The 20481-nt window shown below is 46.1% G+C and overlaps 1 protein-coding gene across 1 annotated transcript in view; it reads left to right on the forward strand.

Annotated features, from left to right (window-relative positions):
- Positions 1 to 17683, forward strand: part of LOC129332460 (cytochrome P450 2J2-like) — a 38528-nt gene extending 20845 nt beyond the window's left edge. Inside the window, exons 6-9 of the mRNA XM_054983600.1 lie at positions 1922 to 2063; positions 2679 to 2866; positions 11903 to 12044; positions 17124 to 17683. Of these exons, the coding sequence (XP_054839575.1) occupies positions 1922 to 2063; positions 2679 to 2866; positions 11903 to 12044; positions 17124 to 17308 (657 nt within the window). The 3' untranslated portion in view covers positions 17309 to 17683. The remainder of the gene's footprint in view (positions 1 to 1921; positions 2064 to 2678; positions 2867 to 11902; positions 12045 to 17123) is intronic.
- The last annotated feature ends 2798 nt before the right edge of the window (positions 17684 to 20481 follow it).

A 20481-nucleotide genomic window follows, 5' to 3' on the forward strand; every position in this document is an offset into this window, starting at 1 on the left:
AGCATTATTCACTTTTCCAGAAAATCTTGTCTTCTCCTGATGTGACCAAAGTGCAATAGCCTCAGTTTTGTCATTTTAGCTTCTAGGGAGAATTCAGGCTTGATTTGGTCTCGTACCCACTTATTTGTCTTTTTGGCTGTCCATAGTATCCGCAAAACTCTCCTCCGGCACCACATTTCAAATGAATCAATTTTCTTCCTGTCACCTTTCCTCATTGTCCAGCTTTCACATCTATACAGAATAATGGGGAATACCATAGATTGGATTATCTTGATCTTGGTTCCTAGAGAGACAGCTTCATCTTTAAGGATGCCTCACAGCTCACAGCTGCTCTTCCAAGTCTCAATTTTTTCTGATTTAATTCCTCAGTAGTATTTGGGAAGAGAGACAAAGTTCTCTCTGTCTACTGCCTCTATCTCTTGCATAATTTTAGAAACTCTTATCATGTCTCCGTTTAGTCATCTCATTTCTAAACTGAACACTCCCAGACTCTTCAGCCTTCCTCATAGGAAAGGGGCTTGAAGTCCCTAATGATCTCGGCCACTGTCTTCTGTACTTTTCCAGCTCTGCAATGTCCTTTTGGAGATACAGTGACTAGAACTGTGCTCAGTGTTTCAAATGAGGCTGCACCATAAATCTATTCAGGGGCATTATGATATTGGCCATTTTATTTTCAATCCCTTTCCTAATAATCCTTAGCACAGAGTTTGCCTTTTTCACTGCTGTGAGTTGACACTTACATTGAGCTATCCACTATAGCCCCAAGGTCTCAGCCTCTCTCAGTCTCAGCAAGTTCAAACCCCATTAGCATATACTTCAAGTATATATTTGAAGGGTGTTTTTTTTATTCCAGTGTACATCCCCTTACACATACCTCCACTGAACTTCATTTGCCACATGATTGCCCACTCAATTGGAGATCCTTTTTCACAGTTAAATTTGGGTTTTACCATCCTGAATGATTGCAATAATTTGCAAATATAATACTTAAGACAAAACAAAAACATGACCATTGAAGTCTATGAGAATTTTGCCACTGGTCTACCTGGTTGGATCCTTGAGCGTTCAGTCATGTAGCTTCCTTGAACAAATTTTAGGGTCAAGTTGCATTGACAGTCTTGCTGTGCTTCTTTCAAGCCTGATTGGAATAGGAGGGAAGGAATTAAATGAGGGGGGTTGCAAGCAAGCACACAAAGCCTAGTAGGCAAGGGAAATAAATTTAGTAGCACTGGGCATGTGTGTAGTGCTTGGCCACTGCACCCCCCACCCCCAGTTCCAAATTTTGCATGAATAAACTAAATAGCATAGGCCCCAAGACCAATCCTTGTAGGACCTCACTACTTACTTCCAATTGTTGAGACATTACTATAGTTTTGAAAGGGGGTGTGGTGAGGGAATTGGTGCTATTACCTGTAGGCGAACTTTTCAGTACAATAGGATTCTTTTGTTTTGCAATGCAGGGAGTGCCTCAAAATGCCTGCTATCTTCTGGGATCCTGTCATTAATCTGCTACACATTTTATTCCAAATCTATGGAGAGACTGAATTAAGAAATAAAAGTGCAGAATACTTTAGGGGTTCCCTATCGTAGATCAAATATCCAGAAAACCTGGTGTAAACGTGCATGCTGGAAAAAAACCAACCTCCAGATGGAGACTGGATTTCTCCCACAATGACAACTGATCTCCTGATTATAGAAATCAGTTGCCTGGGAGGAAATGGCAGCTTCAGGGAGCATACTCAATGGAATGACATCTCTCTTGAGCTCTCTCCTTTCCTCAAATGCTGCCCTCCCCAAGCACCGCCTCCAAATCTCCAGAAACTAGTCAGGTCAGAGTTGGCAATTCTATCCATGGTTGTTGAGTCAAAATGTCTTGAATTCACTGTAAACTTTTTAAAACTTTTCTTATTCTCAACGACAGACCAAGAATGACCCCAATTCTACATACAATGAGGAGAACCTGGTTCAGTGTATTTTTGATCTTTTCGTGGCAGGAACAGAAACGACATCCTTGACGTTGCGGTGGGCATTGATCCTCATGGCAAATCACCCAGACATCCAGCGTAAGAGAGAATTCTGCACTGATTCAAAGAAAGACCACCTTTATAATCGCAAGGAAGATTTTTCTTCTAATTTTTGTAAAGAGATTATAATTTGTCTAAGTTTTTTATTAGGCATCTAGTTAATAGTAGAAACCTGTATTCCCTTATGTAGGACTAAGTGTGATAGAATATTGTGGAATATATGTCTGAGGGTCTCTTTATATGAGCGCAAAACATAAGTTTTGTTGGGGGAAATCCTAACTCAACCTGCATTTAACAGCCTGAAGCTTACCTTTAAAATGGGTGGGGAATAGGCTCCCACGCATGCATGGAGACAGGAGCATCTTCATTAACTCCTTTCTATTTGTCTTCCTGCTGGTTCCACACATGTGGCCAAGATCTGCCTGTATCGTCTAATCATTCCTGGGGAGACATGTGAAACCAACAGGAAGACAAATAGCATGGAGTAAACAAATCTCCTTTAACATTCCTGTGTTCTCTTAACATTCCGGTGCTGCAATTCATTTTATAATCAGCATTCTTGAATCCCTATGGAATACTTTCAGGCATTGACTAGTTTTGATGAGGTAAATGAAATGCCCAGATAAAAGCTTTCTATTTTATTGTTTTCCTCAGAGAAAGTCCACAAGGAGATCGAAGATGTTTTGGGTACCTCTCAGTCATTCAGCTATCAAGATCGAAAAAGATTGCCTTACACCAATGCTGTGATTCGTGAGATCCAGCGGTTCCAATATATTTTATTCACTGGGATCCCCAGACAATGTGTAAAGGATGTGAACATCTTTGGTTTTCATATTCCCAAGGTATCAAAGGGTGTCATAGTTACATTCCTGAATCGCAAATGTGTATTATAGGTAGCATTTTAACAGGTGTATTCATATGATAGTGTGCTCTGTAATGATTTCTGAAGAACAAGAAACTCACCCTATTTTCAAAACATGACTATATTATAAAGGGATTATTGTATTCTCATAGCTGGCCCCACGTGTATTGACTCATTAGTGTTCACCTTCTTTGTTTATTTTGTAGCTGTATCCAGTACTTAGATGAGTATCAGTTTAATGTTTTTCTTTTTTTAAAAAAAACATTTCAATCTTTAGTTTCTGGTAGGTAACAACTAGGGGTGTGCAGGGCCAGGGTGATTCGGGTTTCCCGATTCGGTTTACCCGATTTGAGAAAAAGATTCAGAATAAAGGGAATTCCCAACTGGCAAGCCACTTCGGAATACCCAGTTCGGAAAGATTCGGGTTTACTTCTTAAAGATTCAGCCATTGATTTCAATGGGGAACATGCTCCCGGCTTTCTGGGAGCCTGGGGGGGGGGAGGTTCTTTACAAAGCAAACCAAACTTGGAGGGGTCCTTCTAACTCTCCTCTAACAATTCCCCAAGTTTCAAAACCATTGGACTTCTGGGGGCCATGTTATGACTCCCCAAAAAGGTGTCCCCATCCTCCTCAACTGACCATTATGCCCTATGGGGAAAACACGGGGGCTTTCTAGGTGGCTTGGAGTGGCATTTTGCAAGCATAATGCACCCAATGCTCAGGGGACCTACTTCTACCTCTCCTCCCACCCTCCCCCAAGTTTCATGGAGAACCTTCTTTGGGGGGGCATTTTATAGCCTCCCAAAGAAGGTGCCCGTATCCTCCTCTCCACTATTCCCTATGGGGGGGGAAGGGGGCTTTCTAGGTGATTTGCTTGTGTCATTTTGCAAGCAAAATGCACCCAATTTTCAGGAGTCCTGCTCCTCCCTGTCCTACCATGCTCTCCCCAAAGTTCAGGGAGATAGCACTTCGGAGGGCCATGTTATGGCCCCCCAAAGTGGTTCTCTCACCACACCATTTTATTTCTACTGTTGGGAAGACTCCCACACAGCAGAAACACATGGATTGTGGCTGCCAATGACTGCAGCCACAGCATGGCTACACTACACACACCCCAAGCAGCCCCTCAGAACCAAAGACACACACCCCAAAGTTCCTCACCACCCCCAGAGTAGCATGGCCAGCCACTCCCCATTGTTCCCTATGATGGGAACTTTTAAACTGTCTTTCCCTGGGCAATTATGCACAGGCCAGAGGTGCCACAGTGGAGGGCACACTCCTGAATGCAAGCTCATCCCTGGAAAAGCACGCCTGAACCACAAACACACACACCCAAATTCCCCAACACCCCTAGAGCAGGCTGGCCCGCCATATCCCATTGTTCCCTATGATGGGAACCAACCTTAACACCAGGGAATAACACACAAACACACATTGAATCAAGTTCTTTTTTTTTTAGCTTTCAGTTACAGCATTAAAGGCACATGACACTAGTGTCACATCACAACAGTCTCCTAGACAGTGGTACCACTACTGACCTCACATCAGAGAATCACCAACACACACAAACACACACACAATCACTTGCAGAAAGATTTTATTTCTTGGCTTTAAGTTACACAGCACGGAAGGCACATCACAACATATCACAACAGTATCCTAGGTCAGTAGCAGCAGAAGTATCCTCACTTCCGAGAATAAAAACACACACACAGAGTAGTCGTTGCAAAGACACTTTATTTCTTGGAGTTCCTGGGCTGAGGGTGGGAGACAGCATACAACAACAGCAGTTCAACATTTTAAAAAACCCACCCCATTTAACTATAGTGACTCCAAGGAAGCCAAACCACAGTGTCACACATCCATTCCACCCAAACCAAACTGAACTGAGGGAAACGCTTGCAACTTAGTCCATCAGAACCATTGTCATTTCCTGCAGCTGGGCTCTCAGTTCAGCCAGTGGGGAAACACCACAGAGCAGAACAGTACCTAGCCACAAGCACAACACAATGGCATTTGCGGAGCACGGTTGCAGAGGTCCCCCCCACACACACACACAGCAGCTGGAAAACACCTGAGTTAGTGTTGGGATGTGGCCTTCATCATCAGCTGGCAGTGGCCCCCACTCACACCGTCCCTACCTGCCCCACTCCTCCCCCACCCCTCCAACATGAACATTTTTAACTTTAACAAAAACAACTGTAAACAACATCAAACAACATTAAAGAACATTCTCCCTTAGCACTGCAAAATAGCCAAGTTTGACAGGCAGCTCTGAGTTTCTTGCTGGGAGTCGCTAACCTAATCAGTCCCTATCTAACCCGTCTCTCCCTCCAGTGGCAATTTCTGGGGCATGTTATTAATTATCAGAATAAATTTGTGCCCACAGGGTCTGTGACAATTTTGGGTCATTTTTCCCCTGTTGTGGGGGAAATTGCAGGGTGCATTCCCTTTGTCAATGAGTTCCACCCTCCTTCTGCTGGACATTTTTCTACTTCTAAAAATTTAATGTAGGGAAGAGCACGATTCTCCAGGTCCTAGACTCATAGAGGATACAGGCCACAAGGTGGGCTCACTTAATTCACTCTGGAAGTCCACTCCTAAGAAACTGAAGAACCGTGAGTTGACCTTCAGGAAGACCAACTTCTCAACTCTCCATGGGAGAAGGTGAGAGCAATGTGGGCTGACAATGTCACCCATATAGGAAAAGATGTGCTTGCTCTCCAAGCTCGTTGGAGGGCATGAGAGGAGCCACTGCGCCTTGAGAGAGAGGTCCGGCCAGACTGCCTCCTTCTTGGCCCAGTAGCTCAGCGGATTGGTAGACAGCAACTTGCTGGGCTCCGCAAGGTAATCCCTGATCACTGCCTCCGCCGAATCCTTTCTCACATGACTCATGATCCCAGAGGGGCTGAGGGCTGCGAGAGCATCTCCATCTCCATGGACATTCCGTTGGTGGCCGTGGGGGAAGCCTGCTCAGAAGGGGCATGAGAGGGACCCACAATGCTGGGTTGCCCACCCATCCCCTCTGATGACAGGCGTCCCCTCTTGGGTTGCCTGCACTTCACCCGTGCACAGAGGGCTTGGGTTAGGTTCCCGTCCCACTCGGCAAAAGTGCCCTTAATGCATGGGTTGCACATGGGCACCAACATGTACGACTCCGTCTGCATGAGAGGCATTAGTCTGGCAGCTATTCCCTGCTGCAGCCTTCTCACAAGCGCGTGCACCGCTGGAACACTGTCTGCATGTGGTGTGTCTGGGTCCACAAAGGAGGCCAATGAACTCTGGAGCGTGTGCAACAGAGGAAAGACCAGACCCAGGGTTGCTGTGTCAGACGAGACTGCTACAGTGAAGTCCTTGAAGGTCTTCAGGACCTCCACTGTCTGGGTGATGGTGAACCAATCCTCCTTGCTGAACTCACACACCTGACTTGCAGCATCGCTCTCTGAGAGCCACACCTCGAGTGCGGCCTGCTGCTCCACCAAGTGCTCCAGCATGGCACAGGTGGAGTTCCAGTGAATGATTATGTCAGAGATCAGGACATACTCTGGCATACCTGCCCTGGCCTGCTTCTGCACAGTTTGTGAGTGGATTTCACACTGCACAAGAAGTGACTAATGAGCCTCCAATATTTCTGCAGGAGATACTGGTAGTCACGAGTCACGAGTCACGGGGTCCTGGGGTTCCGGGGAGGAGCCCACCCCAAGCTCAGCTTTCACCACTAGATCAAGTTTGTGAGCCGCACAGTAAATATGTTCGTGGCTCACCTGCTGTGCAACTGCCTTCATGTTCTGGCCACCATCCATCACCATGCATCCCATAGTGACGGTGCCCTCACCTATCCAACCATCCAACTCCCTCCTCAAGGTGGCTGTGATGCTCTCCACCATGTGCGACACATCAAGAACCTTGGCATGGAGCAAGGCCTTGCAGTAGCTAGCCCGGCAGTCTCCCATCCTTCCCTGCCTAACTGCAGACACCTCATCTCCACCCTGAAGGTCTTCCGGTTGCCACCAATGTGCAGTAAGTGAGAGGTACACATACTGCACACTTTGGCAGGTCCAGATGTCAGACGTGAAGTGCACAGTTCTCCCAGCAATGCAGGACAACTGTGCCTTCATGTGGTCCCTGGCAGCCCTGTAAAATGAGGGCACCATGGCCCTGCTCAACGTCGTGCGGGCAGGGGTACCAGGGAAAGGCATCACAGAACAGCCCACTGAAGCTGAAGTCATCTACTACAGAGAAAGGCTGCAATCATATTGGCAGGGTGGCATGTCATGCGCCAGGTTGCCTTCTGGATCCCCTCTCTGGGCACACTTGGGCCCTGTGCACCAAGCTTCACTGGCAGAGAGGCTTGGTGTCCCTCCCCTATGGGAATCCATGGGAAGAGAGCACCAGATGAGCCTGCCTCCTTCGGACTAGCTGGCATCCATGCAGTGCCACTTGAACTCTCCCCACGAAGAAGCACCGCCTGGTGTTGCCTCTTCAGGTGGTTCTGCATTCCAGACGTGGAGAGATGGTTCACATCCCTACAACTGATCCGTTGCCTACAATGCTGGCACTGGGCAAACCGGGGGTCCTCCATTCAATGGAAGTGAATCCAAATATCGGAGGTAATGGGGGCCCCACACCGCACAGGGGAGGTGCTTACAGCCCTCCCAGCAGACATCTGTGGGGTGCTCGGGCCAGACACACCGTGTCCCACTCTTGGCTGGGCAGTTGGAGATGGATGAGGATGAAAGGGCTGAGATGTGGGCTCTTCCACCACAGTCTCTTCCTCTTCCTCCAGCACCCTCTCCTCCTCCACAGCCGTGAGAGGCCTGCTGCTGGCCTCAGAGAAAACAGGGGAGGACTGCCCAGCAGGGGGTTCCTCATGCAGTTCCTTCAACATCCTCCAGGTCCCTGGGGTGAGTGGGAAGGCAGGAAAAGTCATGTGTCCCACGTCCATCCCAGGAGACACCACATGCTGCCCCTCCTCCAGCAGCTGGATCTCAACTGCTGGAGGAGGGAAGCCTCAGCAGCAGGCCCCTGCCCAGTGCCAGCCCCTGCCTCAGACACCTGCATTTGGGGTGGCCCTCGAGCCGCTGCCTCAGGAAAGAGGGCCTTGCGAGAGCCCTCTTCCTGTCACCAGAAGCCAGGCTGGTGAATGGCAGCAGTGCAAGGGAGGGACTCCTCTGCTCAGATGGGGGGATCACTGCAGCACTCCCCCTCCCCTCCATCCCTCTAGACTTACCTCTAGCCTTTCCCCCGGGGCCCCTCTCAGCTTTCCTATCAGCCATTCTTTCCCCTCCTTGAACCTGCACTAACTACCTGTTAAGTTTTAAAGTAGAACCAATAATTTACAATTTGGTTTCAAAACCTATCTACCTATTTCTAAATCTGCTACTGGAGATGGTCAGTTAAATGTCTTTTTAAACAACCCTATTTATTTTTGGGAACCTAAACCTATCAAACAGCTGAATTCCTCCTCAGGAATCTAGCTGGCCCTAAACCCCAATCCAAAGGAAAGCCTATCACAACTAATGTGCCCTGCCTGGCTCCAAGGGTGGCTGGGCAGTGAAACCTTATTCAGTGGGCAAATATTCAGTGAAGGCCTAGTGGCCTACAACTAACCTACCTTCTAAAAACACTATTTAAACTATTCTGGGAAACCCAAAGTAAAACCAAACACAGCTAAACTAACAGCACTGACTGCAACAATTAAAAACTTTTACTACCCCGGCAACAATAAGCCCCAACTGCAACTTTAAATTCCCCTCCCCCCACCCAGACAAGCAAAAGCCCCCCAAAAGAAAACCACTGACTCTCTCACCAGTCTTGCAGTCCAGCAGGCAGGCAGAAATCCCCCAGGTGAAGTCTTCTCCTCCTCAGTGGCAGGCTGCAGCCAAACTGAAGATGAGAGCCTCTACAAGCCGCAGCAGCAGTGAGAGTCCCTCTAGTCTCTGTAGGCCAGGAACAGAATGGAAGCAGGTTAGTAATCAAGTTACTAACCATCCCCCACAACATGGAAAAAATCAAGCCCTAACCCTTTAAACCTTTAAGGTCCAGGCCCACTGGAAATAAAAAGCCACAACTAAACTATGAATCCAAAACAAAAAACAAAGGCCGCAGCCAGCAGCCAAGGCCAACACATACATACACACACACAAAGATCCACCCCCACAAAAAAATAAAGAAATTAAAAGTAAAAAGCTTCAAATTAAATTCCTTTCCCACCTCACCCCTAACTAGAAAATCTCTCCTGCCAGTCTCCTGAAGTCCAGTGCTCAGTCAGATGATCCTCACAGGCACAGCAGAAGTCCACTCCAGGCAGGCCAGGCCAATACAGAGACAGTGAGAAATAGACACTCTCTAGGCCAGCAGAAACACAATGGAAGCTGGCCCAAAGGCCAGCCTGTAATTTAAATCCCCTGCTGCATCTTCTTCCAGAGATTCCCTTGGCTGGAAGGAGAAAGGAGCGGTGGGATTGGACACTCCTAACTCCCCCCTCCCTTCCCTGAACCCCCTCCCTCCTCCCCCTTGTACTCCTAGTCTAGCACTCACCCCTCCTCACCCCTCCCAACCTGAAAATCAGGCAGGAATCTCTGGCCACTTGCATTGTGTTGCATTGCACTGCATTGCATAGCAATGCAAACAGCCAGCAAAGCAAAGATGCCTGCCTTTTTTTGCTAGATAGGAGGCATGAGGAGGAGGTAGTGAATCACTCAATCCTTCTCTCCTCCTCCTCTCCTCCAAGAAAGGGCAAGAAGCTTTAGCTTCCTGCAGAAATTTGCTGGTTGTTTGCAAATGCAAACAGCCAGCAAATGGCAGCTGCCAGCTATTCCGAACATTTCCGAAGCGATCCGAATCGCTTTGGAAATATCCGTTTCAGAATTTCTGAAGCAGGACGGAAATACTGAATATTTCTGAATCAGCCCCGATTCAGGTTTTTAACCTGAATCAGATACCCAAAGTGCACACCCCTAGTAACAACAGCAGCAGCGCCAATATGCTTATATACCACCCCTTTGGTAAAATTAGTGCCATACTCAGAGCAGTGAACAAAAACAAAGTTATCCCCATTGTACAGCTGGGGAGCTGGGGAACTGAGGCTGAGAGGAATTGCTTACCCAAGGCTACCTGCAGAGTTTGTGGCAATAGAACTAGCAGAGTGCTGATTCGGAACCCAGCCACTTGACCACTATGCTACCACACAAGTAGCTGTGTTGATCTGCAATAGAACAGCAGGATTTAAGTCCAGTTGTATTACACCCTGACTCCCTTCTTTGCTTTATTCCACTCACCTCCTGACTGGGATATAAAGTCTTAGTGATGTCCACTCTTCCTTGTATCTGAAGAAGGGAGCTTTGACTCAGAAGCTCATACCCTGAAAAACATGTTGGTCTCAAATGTGTCACTAGACTCAAATCCTTATGTTCCATCTGCAGCACTTCATTAATAATAATTTTAAAAATAACAGCCCTTCACAAAGATCTTTTCACACTGAGACCTTCTGGTTTCACAAATGAGTAGAATTTGGCTCCAGATCAAGAAGGGAGAGTTGAAAATATATGTGTGATGTGTTCTTAGTTCACTACAGCCAAGGAATTTTCCAGGATACAATTGCTCTTCTCTTGTTTTTCACAATTCTCTCTGCCAAACGCATTTAATATTTTCATTGAACTCACATTTTCATTCAGTTCTCATTCAAAGCTGAAGTAGCATAGTGGATAAAGTATTGGATAGAGTGTAGGACTAGGATCCAGGGAGACTCAGGTTCGAATCCCTGCTTCTTCCATGGAAGCTCACTGGATGACGTTCAGCCTATCACAAACTCTCTGCCTTCCCTTCCTCATGGTGTTGTTATGAGAAAATGGAGGTGGGGAGATGTTCCAAGCTACTTTGAGTTCCCAGCTGGGGGAAAAGGAAGGATATTATTAAGCAAATACAAATTCATTTTCAGAGTTCTGGTAGGGAAGCATGCTGAGTCAACTTTCCTCCCCTTCTTGCTGGGGACCAATGTTATTCCAGATCTCTGCTCCATTCTTCTAGATCTTAAGCAATGGTAGAAACTAGAGATGGGCATGAACCGGAAAAATGGCGGTTCATGGTGGTTTGTGAAAAGCAATGAATTTTATGAACTTGCCCTGGTTCAGAAACTAGTTTGGTTGGTTTGTGGTTTGTGTATTCCGGGGGCCATAGAATGGTCCCCAGGAAATTCAGAGATGCCAATCTTACTTGGAGTGTTCAGCAGGCCTTCCTCCACCCACCCTCCAAGTTTGGAGACAATTGGATGTCAGATGTCCAAGTTATAGATCTGCAAGCGGGTGACCCTAGGAAAGTTCCATTAGATACTGCAGCACCAAAATGTTGCAATAAAAACATGGGGTAAAGTTAGAGAAACTTCCTCTGAGAATGGAGAACCCTGCAGCACCAGAAGCTCAAGCACAAGCTTCAGATTCCTCCATCTGTGACTTAAAAATCCAATAGCGGTCCCTTCCTGTCTAACTGCCAGCTGGAAACTGAAACCACTCGCCTGAGAGCTTCTGTTCTCAGAGAGGAGAACGGGATCTCTCTGGTTGGCAGTCAGAGCTGCCTATCAAGCTTTGGAGGGCTGACATTGGCGTTTCCATGGCTGCAGAAGGTCTGCAGACATCCATCCCCTCCAATGCCAAGGGAATAGATGAATTGTTGCCAGACTGTCTGCAGTGATGAACAGAAAAAGGAAACCAAATGAACAGACTTAAAGTTCATCACAGTTCATCGGAAATGGGCTCTGACAAACATATGGATGACAACAAACTCTGGTTGGTATTTCAGTTCATGCCTGTCTCTTGCAGAAAGCTCTGGACTGAGTGAACAAGTCAGTAAAAAAATAAGATGTGCAATTTTTTTAAAAAAATGTTTTACTGTTTCTTACAATTTCAAGGAGTGCAGAGCATTGTTCTTCACATCCCTCTCAGCTGAATGCAGACAGTGTTTTTATTTTCTGTGTTTTTAGTCTGGATGTATCCTGAGTCAACATTTTTTCCCCTTGCAGGGGGCCATTGTTATGCCAAACTTCCGCTCTGTTCTTCTTGATCCCAAGCAATGGGAGAAACCTCGGGAGTTCAACCCAAATCATTTTTTGGATAAAGATGGACGTTTTTTGGAAAGAGAAGCATTTCTTCCATTCGGTGCAGGTAAAGGCAGCACTTGGACCTCATATTTATGTAGCTAAGAGCAATAACGCCCATTGTGGGAAAAATAGAATGGTGAGGGCAAGCAGGCAGGCATTCCCTCTTCCTCCATCACTGATTCTGGCCGAGTGAAGGAAGGGACAGGTATTGTCACCTGCTCCGCTCCTGATCCCAGATGGCTGAAGAAATAATGGGCATTGCCTTCTACTCTTCACCTGATTCCAGATGGGTGAGGGGGGCATTGCAACCTGCTCCATACTTGATCCAGGCTTGGTGAAGAGGGGCGGGCATTGCCTCAAGCTTCACTCCTGATCTCAGTCTGGTGAAGGGAGAAGAGGGTATTTCCACCTGCTTTGCTCATGATCCGAGCTAGGTGAAGAGGGTGGTGGGCATTGCCACCTACTCCACTACTGATCCCAGCTGGGTGAAGGCCAAAGGTGGGCATTGCCCCCTGCTCTGCATCTGATCCCTTCTGGGTAAAGGGTGGGGGACATTGCCACCTCCTCTGCTCCTGATCCCAGCTTGGTGAAGATGGCAGGCAAGCATTGCCACCTGCTCCCCTCCTGATCCCAGCTGGGCAAAGGGCAGGAAGGCATTACCACCTGCTCCACTCCTGATCCCAGCTGGGTGAAGGTGAGGGAGGGGCATTGCCACCTGCTCTGCTCTATACTTCAGCTGGGTGAAGGTGCGGGCAGGAAATGCTACCTGCTTCACTCTTGATTCCAGCTGGGTGAAGGCGGAGGGCGCGTATTGCCACCTGCTCCACTCCTGATCACTGCTGGGTGAAGGGAGATGAGCATTGCCACCTGTTTCACTCTAGATCCAGCTGGGTAAAGGGGAGGCAGGCATTGCCACCTGCTCTGCTCTGGATCCCAGCTGAGTGATGGGCAGGCAGTCATTGCCACCTGCTCTGCTCTGGATCCCTGCTGGGTAAAGGCCAGGGGCAGGCATTGCTGCCTATTTTGTGACTGATTTTGGCTTGGGCTTCCCACCACAGCATGCTCTCTGGAAGTCTGATAGCCTCATCTGGGCTTCCCTCCACAGTAGCGCCATCTGGATGTGCACCAGGGTAGAAAGTGAGTTTTCCTGAATACGCTTAGCCTTTTAGTTTAATTTAGTTTATTCGCTGTTTAACACACCCTTCCCACAAGGGGGTTTAGGATGGGGTACAACAATAATAAAATACAATTACATACACATTTTACAATAAAATTCAGCCATTAAAATCATATATACACAAAAACCTCAGATGGGTTGGCTACACATTCCTTCCCCCAGCATACAAAAAGGTGGGAGACAGACGGATGAGATGTAATTGAACACTGGAGACCAGTGGGAGGCTTAATGATGGCTTTTCCCCAGGGCCTGGCAGCAGCCCTAAAACCAGAGGCTGGGGCTAGAGCCCTAGCCCAGCAGCACTCCCAGAAGTCTAATCAGATCAGGTGCGGATAATAATGTGAGCCCTCAGCCGAGGTGTTCACTGGGCTTGGCTCCAGGACCTGTCAGCAGCCCTAGAACCAGAGGCGGGGGCTAGAGCCCTAGCCCAGCAGCACTCCCAGAAGCCTAATCAGATCAGGCACTGATAATAATGTGAGCCCTCAGCTGAGGTGCCCACTGAGCTTGGCCCTGGGGCCAGTGGAGAGATAGATCCCTATCTAACCACACAGAAAAAATCCCAGCTCCAATGCACTCTCCATGTCTTTCTCCCAAAATGCTATTAACAGCTCTCTCCTACTCCACTGCTTGCTGAAAATGAAAGCCAGAACTGGGAGCTCAGTGCCCTTTTATAAGCAGAGGTCTCATTGAGAAACGCAGGAGGTCTGTGGTTGGCAGTTAGAACTGCCTAACATGGTTTGCAGGGATGAGATTGTAGTTCCCATGGCCACAGAACACCCCCCTCCTCCCTCCGTCCCCCCCTGGTGTCTGCTCCCACATTACTGATTGTTACCAATTTGCACCTCCACGCTTGGAAGGAAGACCTGCCCATCAAGCTAAGTTGGTCTTTGATTGGGTTGTCCAGGGCGACAGAGGGAGTGCAGACAGAGTTCAGGCAGTCCCTCCCTCCATTACCAAGGCAATTGATTGAAGGCGTCTGAGTGTCTGGTTTCCCGAATGGTGGCCGATTGTAACGAACAAGGCTTGCGATGACCACCTGTTTGGCTGAAATGGCGCCTCCCGAACAGCCCATTCGCGAGCAACCAAGCAGCCTGTTCGTTGTTTTTTTCCATTCGTAATGCTGTTCGTGCCCATGTCTACTGGTGAGGGCAACTCCTGGCCAGTGCAAGGCAGACAGAGGGCCCAGCAGACATGCAAGTCTACTTGGCTGGTTCTCCTTCCTTCTCTCCTTTGTGGGGACAGGGCTAGTTCTGCATCAAGGGTCGCTGGGGGTATCTTGTTCAATTTGATTGAAACTTATGAGTCTTTACTGGACAGGGAATGCTAATTTTCCTACAGTTCGGGTGCTAGTTTTTGAAAAACAGCCACTCCAGGCCTCCAAAGCCCCTCCCCGCAATGCCCCTCCTTAGAATCATAGAATCATAGAATCATAGAATCCTAGAGTTGGAAGGGGCCATACAGACCATCTAGTCCAACCCCCTGCCCAGTGCAGGATCAGCCTAAAGCATCTCTGACAAATATTCATCCAGCCTCTTCTTGAAAACTGCCAGTGAGGGGGAGCTCACCACCTCCCTAGGCAGCTGATTCCACTTTTGAACTACTCTGACCGTGAAAAAGTTTTTCCTAATATCCAGACGGTACCTTTGTGCATGTAATTTAAACCCATTGCTTCGCGTCGTACCCGCTGCTGCCAACTGGAACAGCTCCTTGCCCTCCTCCAAATGACAGCCTTTCAAATATTTAAAGAGAGCAATCATGTCCCCCCTCAACCTCCTCTTCTCCAAACTAAACATTCCCAAGGCCCTTAGCCTTTCATCGTAGGGCTTAGTCTCCAGACCCCTGATCATCCTCGTCGCTCTCCCCTGCACCCTCTTGATTTTGGCCACATCCCTTTTGAAGTGAGGCCTCCAGAACTACACACAATACTCCAGGTGTGGCCTAACCAAGGCAGTATAGAGAGGGACTATGACCTCCTGCGATTTCGACGCTATGGCCTTTGATACAACCCAAGACTGAATTAGCCTTTTTTGCCACTGCATCACACTGACTGCTCATATTTAGTTTACAGTCCACTCTTACCCCAAGATCCCTTTCGTATATACTACTGCCCAGAAGTGTATCCCCCATCCAGTATTTGTGCTTCCCATTTTTGTGGCCCAGATGTAATACTGTGCACTTGTCTTTGTTGAATTGCATCCTATTCACAGCTGCCCACTTCTCCAGAGTATTCAGGTCTTGTTGAATTACTTTATTACTTAAGTAATAATGGAGGCCAAATAATTTTGGAATCCTGGAAAAACCTGAACCTGAATTCCAAAATGGTATCAGGGGTACCAGGAGACCCAATCACCATTGAATATTAGTATTTATGCCCTTCATAAAATCCATTTTTTAAAAAAAGGTTTCGTTCAGGTGCACATCACTAAAATCAACAATTATAATCTCTCAAGGTTAGGCCCACACCATTGTCTCTGAAGAGGTCAGACCTCTATTGACATATTCCATCATGGATTTTGGAGAATGATGGTGAGGTAGTAGCTCCTGAATTTTCTGTCTCTTATGCATGACAGGGCTGATTCATAAGAAGTAAGTCAGAAAGATACATTGGTAGGGACAGGGACTGTACACCTCTCAGTTGGGTACTGCCTGCTGATGTAGACATGTGCCTACATTGCTATACATGCCATGTAAATTAGTTATGCTTGGTTTAGAAAGATTTCCAGTTCAATCCTAAACAGAGTTACTCCTGTCTAAGACCATTGAAATTAATGGGCTTAGAGAGGAATAACTCTTCTTAAGATGGCACTGTTCATCTCTATGCTTTGGCTTAATGCTTGTTTTCAATTTTTTTGCTATCATGCCCTATTGAAGTCAATGGCTTTAGACTGATGTTACTCTCCATAGGATTGCACTGTGAATGTCCTAACAAATGTTAATTATTGTACTTTGCTCAGTGAATGTCCTAGCTCTTGATTATATTGTATTTTTACTTGTTATATGCTTTGGATATCAGAGAGAAAGGCAGACTAATAACAACAACAATAATGTATTTTTACTTGTGGTATAATATCCACCTGGGATAACAGGAAGAAAGGGAGACTATATATAGAGATCTAGCAATATAGAGATCTAGCAATAGAAACCACCTGATTATGGATGAAGAATACAACAGTAGTTCCCATTATCCTTGGGGCACTGGAAACTATTTCAAAAAACTTTGCAACTTATATGGAAAAACTGCAGCTTTCTGACATAACACCTGCAGAACTGCAAAAGATGGCGTTACTTGGAACCGCATACATATTACACCAATACCTGGCTGATACTTAGGTCTCTGGTGGAAACTTATATCTGCTCAGCAAGGCCAATCAATGATAATGTGATCTTTATTTATTATTGATTGTGTTACGTGTAATTCGATAATAATAATCATCATCCAATTACCATATGAAAACTCAAACGCTATCTAAAAGCAGGTCACATTACTTGCCCAGATGTGTGGACCACTCTCATTACCTGCCGTCTAGTTCTCTTCCCCCATGAACTTTTTTGATCATCGACTCATCATCCTTTTGCTAAATGTACAATGATTAAAAATGGAAAGGCTGAAAGGATTAATGCTATGACCCAATACTGGGTTTTGTGAGACTCCTCCCAAAGACAGTCATTCAACGTCAGTTAAGGCAATGAAACTAGACGTTGTCCTGTCCCTTTGCTCATTCTTCGCTCAGCCTATTGTTGAGGGGTGTAGAGAAATATGAATCAAAATGGAAGCAGCTTAGCAAGAGTGGGGAAGGAGCCATCCTAGTAGCAATGAGAAATGATGACAGGCCATTGGAAGGAAGCCTTAGCTCACCAACTCATATTTCCCTATCAAAATCCAATCTAGATGCTTCCCTGGAGGATGCATGCTAGAGTCTGTGTGGAAAGGTATTACTCACTTTTTTAAAAAAAATTTCCTTGCAGGAGCCCGTCTGTGCCCGGGAGAACAGCAGGCAAAGATTGAGCTCTTCTTCATCTTCACCAGCCTGCTGAGGGCATTCACTTTTCAGCTTCCAGAAGACATGAAAGAACTCAGCGAAAAACCGATAGTAGGGGCAACAGTGATCCCCCGTCTTAAGCTCCGTGCTGTTCCTCGCTGTACAAATTAGAGTGTCTCATTTGTTTCTATCAATTTCTCCTGCATTCCTGTAATAATTTTCGCCTCAGCTTCTTGATCACAGGTTGCTGGGTTTCTAAATCAGGTATTATTATTTGAAAAATATTTAAGGGTATGCAGTGAAAAGAAATTCCATTTCTGTTTCGGGTCCAAGGATTCCAAACAAATTATGTACCATTATCGTTTTTTTTCCCGATGGGGCATTGCTGGCTCTGAACTGGTTTCTTTGGTTTTGGCCCCATTCTCTGCAATGAGGGCTTCCAGGCTCTTTGGGGCAGCTGTTTTTGTATTTGACAGCATCAAAATCACACAGAACACAATCTTCTCTCTAAACCATCACTCCGAGTTTTGACTCAGTTACACTACACAAAACACAACAATGGACCCTGAAGAAGGAGAGTGTGGGCAGCTGCACACTATGAGATGAAACTGGCTGGCAAAGGGGTAGTGGGGCAATGACAGCATTAAAAACAATCCTGCTTTATGTTCACTTTTACTTTTTCAGTCATGCCAATAAATTATTATCTTGCCTTCCTGCTGTTGTCTGTTGGTTCCATGTTTCCACGTGCTTTGAAGCTTTGTTCCCATGATGAGGGGGTATTCTTGAATCAATTGCTGCCAGTCTCCATCACCCAAGTGCAGGCAGGCAGGCAGGCAGGCAGGCAAACAACACAATTGTTTGAACTGCTCACCACCACATAAACAGATCTGTGTTTTTTAAAATAAGTTTTTCTTTTGTTGTGGGGAGGCATGATTGTTTTCGTGTCCCCTTCTTACATGCCCAAGGTAATGCCAATCATGTTGGGATCAGGTAGCAATTTTGCCCAGGGCAGTTTGGCTACAGATCCTGATGGTGTTTTGCCATCCTCTGGGCATGGTGCAAGGGCCACTGAGGTTTGTGCGGAGGAGGTAGTTGTGAATTTCCTGCATTGTGCAGGGGGTTGGACTAGATGATTTGGGATGTCCACTCCAACCTTATTATTCTATTATTCTATGATTCTATGAAAGTTCAGAGTAGTCTAATGACTCACAGGACAGAGGGGAGGAGGAAGAAATTATAAACAGGTATACTCAGATGTAAGTCCATGTTATTCAATAGCACTTACTCACAGTGAAGTGTCTTTAGAGTTGCAGCTATGTTGAATTCATCAAGTTTGACTGATTAAACAGACCACTTGCCTCCCCATGTCACGTTTCCTCCCAGTGACCGACTGTCCAAATGGCTTGAAGGGGTGGAGGAGACAGACCAGTGCCTGGGCAGCAATGCAGAAGAAAGCTGCACCCCACTAGGTGGGTCTACTCAGATTCAATTCCCATTTTATTCCATAGTACTTACTGCTTACTCCTTGGGAATTGTCTTTAGAATCGCGATCTATGATTGAAGCCTCCACATTCCCCTTTCCAAATGTTTTCAAAGTTGATAGGCAGGGAGGGTTCTGCCCTTGCGAGGACTTAATTGGCAGGGAGAAAATACCATTGCCAGGGTAGCAGTGGAAAAAGGCACTTATGTGCATTGCACACATTCCCCCTTCCTTCCAGCAAAGTTAGTTAATAATATAAGGGCTCTCTCTCCCCTTGGTATCTGATTGATGACTGCCGTTTCTGAAAACAAGACGCTGCCGTACAGGCCAAATGGCTACCTTCTGAGGTAAGAATGAAATGAAATGATATACTCACTTTGGGGTGTAAGTGTATTGCTATAATTTAATTTTCCAGATTTGATTCTCTGTTCTGGAAACTGCTTTAACAAAACACTGCATTTTGTAACCTATGTTCTATTTGCTTGCTGGGTTCTATCAAATGATACAGACACTTCCGTTTGGCTGCAATGGCCCCAACTTCATTGATTATAGCCTTTTGGAGCATTGGCAAGGCATATGGGCAGCGGCTCCCTTGTCATCAAAAGGCCTATTGCTATTCGATGCATTATTCCCAAGCCCTGACACTGGCTCTGCGGGACAGCAAGTGATGTTCCACTGTCAACAAGTGCTAGATGGCCCTTGCCTCCCTTTGTGACTGCAGGGGTAAGCCGCCTGTTATTCCCTGCTCACCCCTTCAGGATCCATCTCAATGCCTCAAAACCGCCTAACCCCTAAAGTTGTGACTGGCTCACTGGCCACCTGGATCAAGCAGTGGGTGGGCAGGAAAGCATTCTGCTCCTGCCAAGGCACTTTTGGAATGGCACCAACCATGTTGCTACGCTCGGAGGAGGACCTACCGTCTGCTCCTCTTCTTTCGGTGCTGGATCTTGCCTCCACCACAGCCTAGCCCTCAGTTGCAACCCAGCCTGTGCTAAGTCTGTGAGCTTCCTTTGTGTGTATTACTTTTAAAAAAATCCAAATTTTTATTTAGTTATGCTTAATAAACAGTTACGATATTAAAGGAAAGTTGCTATATATTGGTATCTAATAAATTTTCTATTACATATATTAACGATGGTTTACATACCATGATAACAATAAGCTTTCTTACAAATAAGTGTTTCATTTTTGGATTTCAAATAGAGGTTAATTTACTTAAATGACATCCTAAACCCTGACATTAAAATTGAAAATTCTTTTTATATACATAAATGATTGTATTATTTTTTATAATAATCAGATAATTGTTAAAGATATTTGAAATAGATTCTATTATAGTAATGATTAAATAGATATGATTAGAAAGTCAAACCTTTTATGAATCAATTACAGATATTAATAAAAAGAAAAAATGACAATTTGTAACCCTTATTATAGCCCTTATAAACCTTGCTAGAATAACCCCCTTCCCTTCCCCCCTCCTTCTCTTAACTCTGTCTCCTCTTACTGATTAATACACTATAAACTAGATTAAATTGAGTTGCTTACTAAACAGTTCTCTCTAGCCCTAGAGTAACACCCTATAGACTATTTGGAATTCCGTATACCGATTTGAAGAACTGAAAAAAGAACTGGAGCCCTATCTGTGAGCTCCGCTCCATCCTTGCACCCCATGCCTCTATTTTTAAACCAGATTTGTACATAATACTGTCATAACTAGAGATGGCCACGAACAGCAATACGAACAAAAAAAATCCACGAATAGCTCAATCTGCTGTTCACGAACAAGCTGTACATGAGGCCCCATTCTAAACAAACAGGTGGTCATTGCAAGCCTCATTGGTTGCTGTTCGTCAAGCCAGTC

Source organism: Eublepharis macularius, chromosome 6 (assembly GCF_028583425.1).
Source record: "Eublepharis macularius isolate TG4126 chromosome 6, MPM_Emac_v1.0, whole genome shotgun sequence".
NCBI classification, from domain to species: Eukaryota; Metazoa; Chordata; class Lepidosauria; order Squamata; family Eublepharidae; genus Eublepharis; species Eublepharis macularius.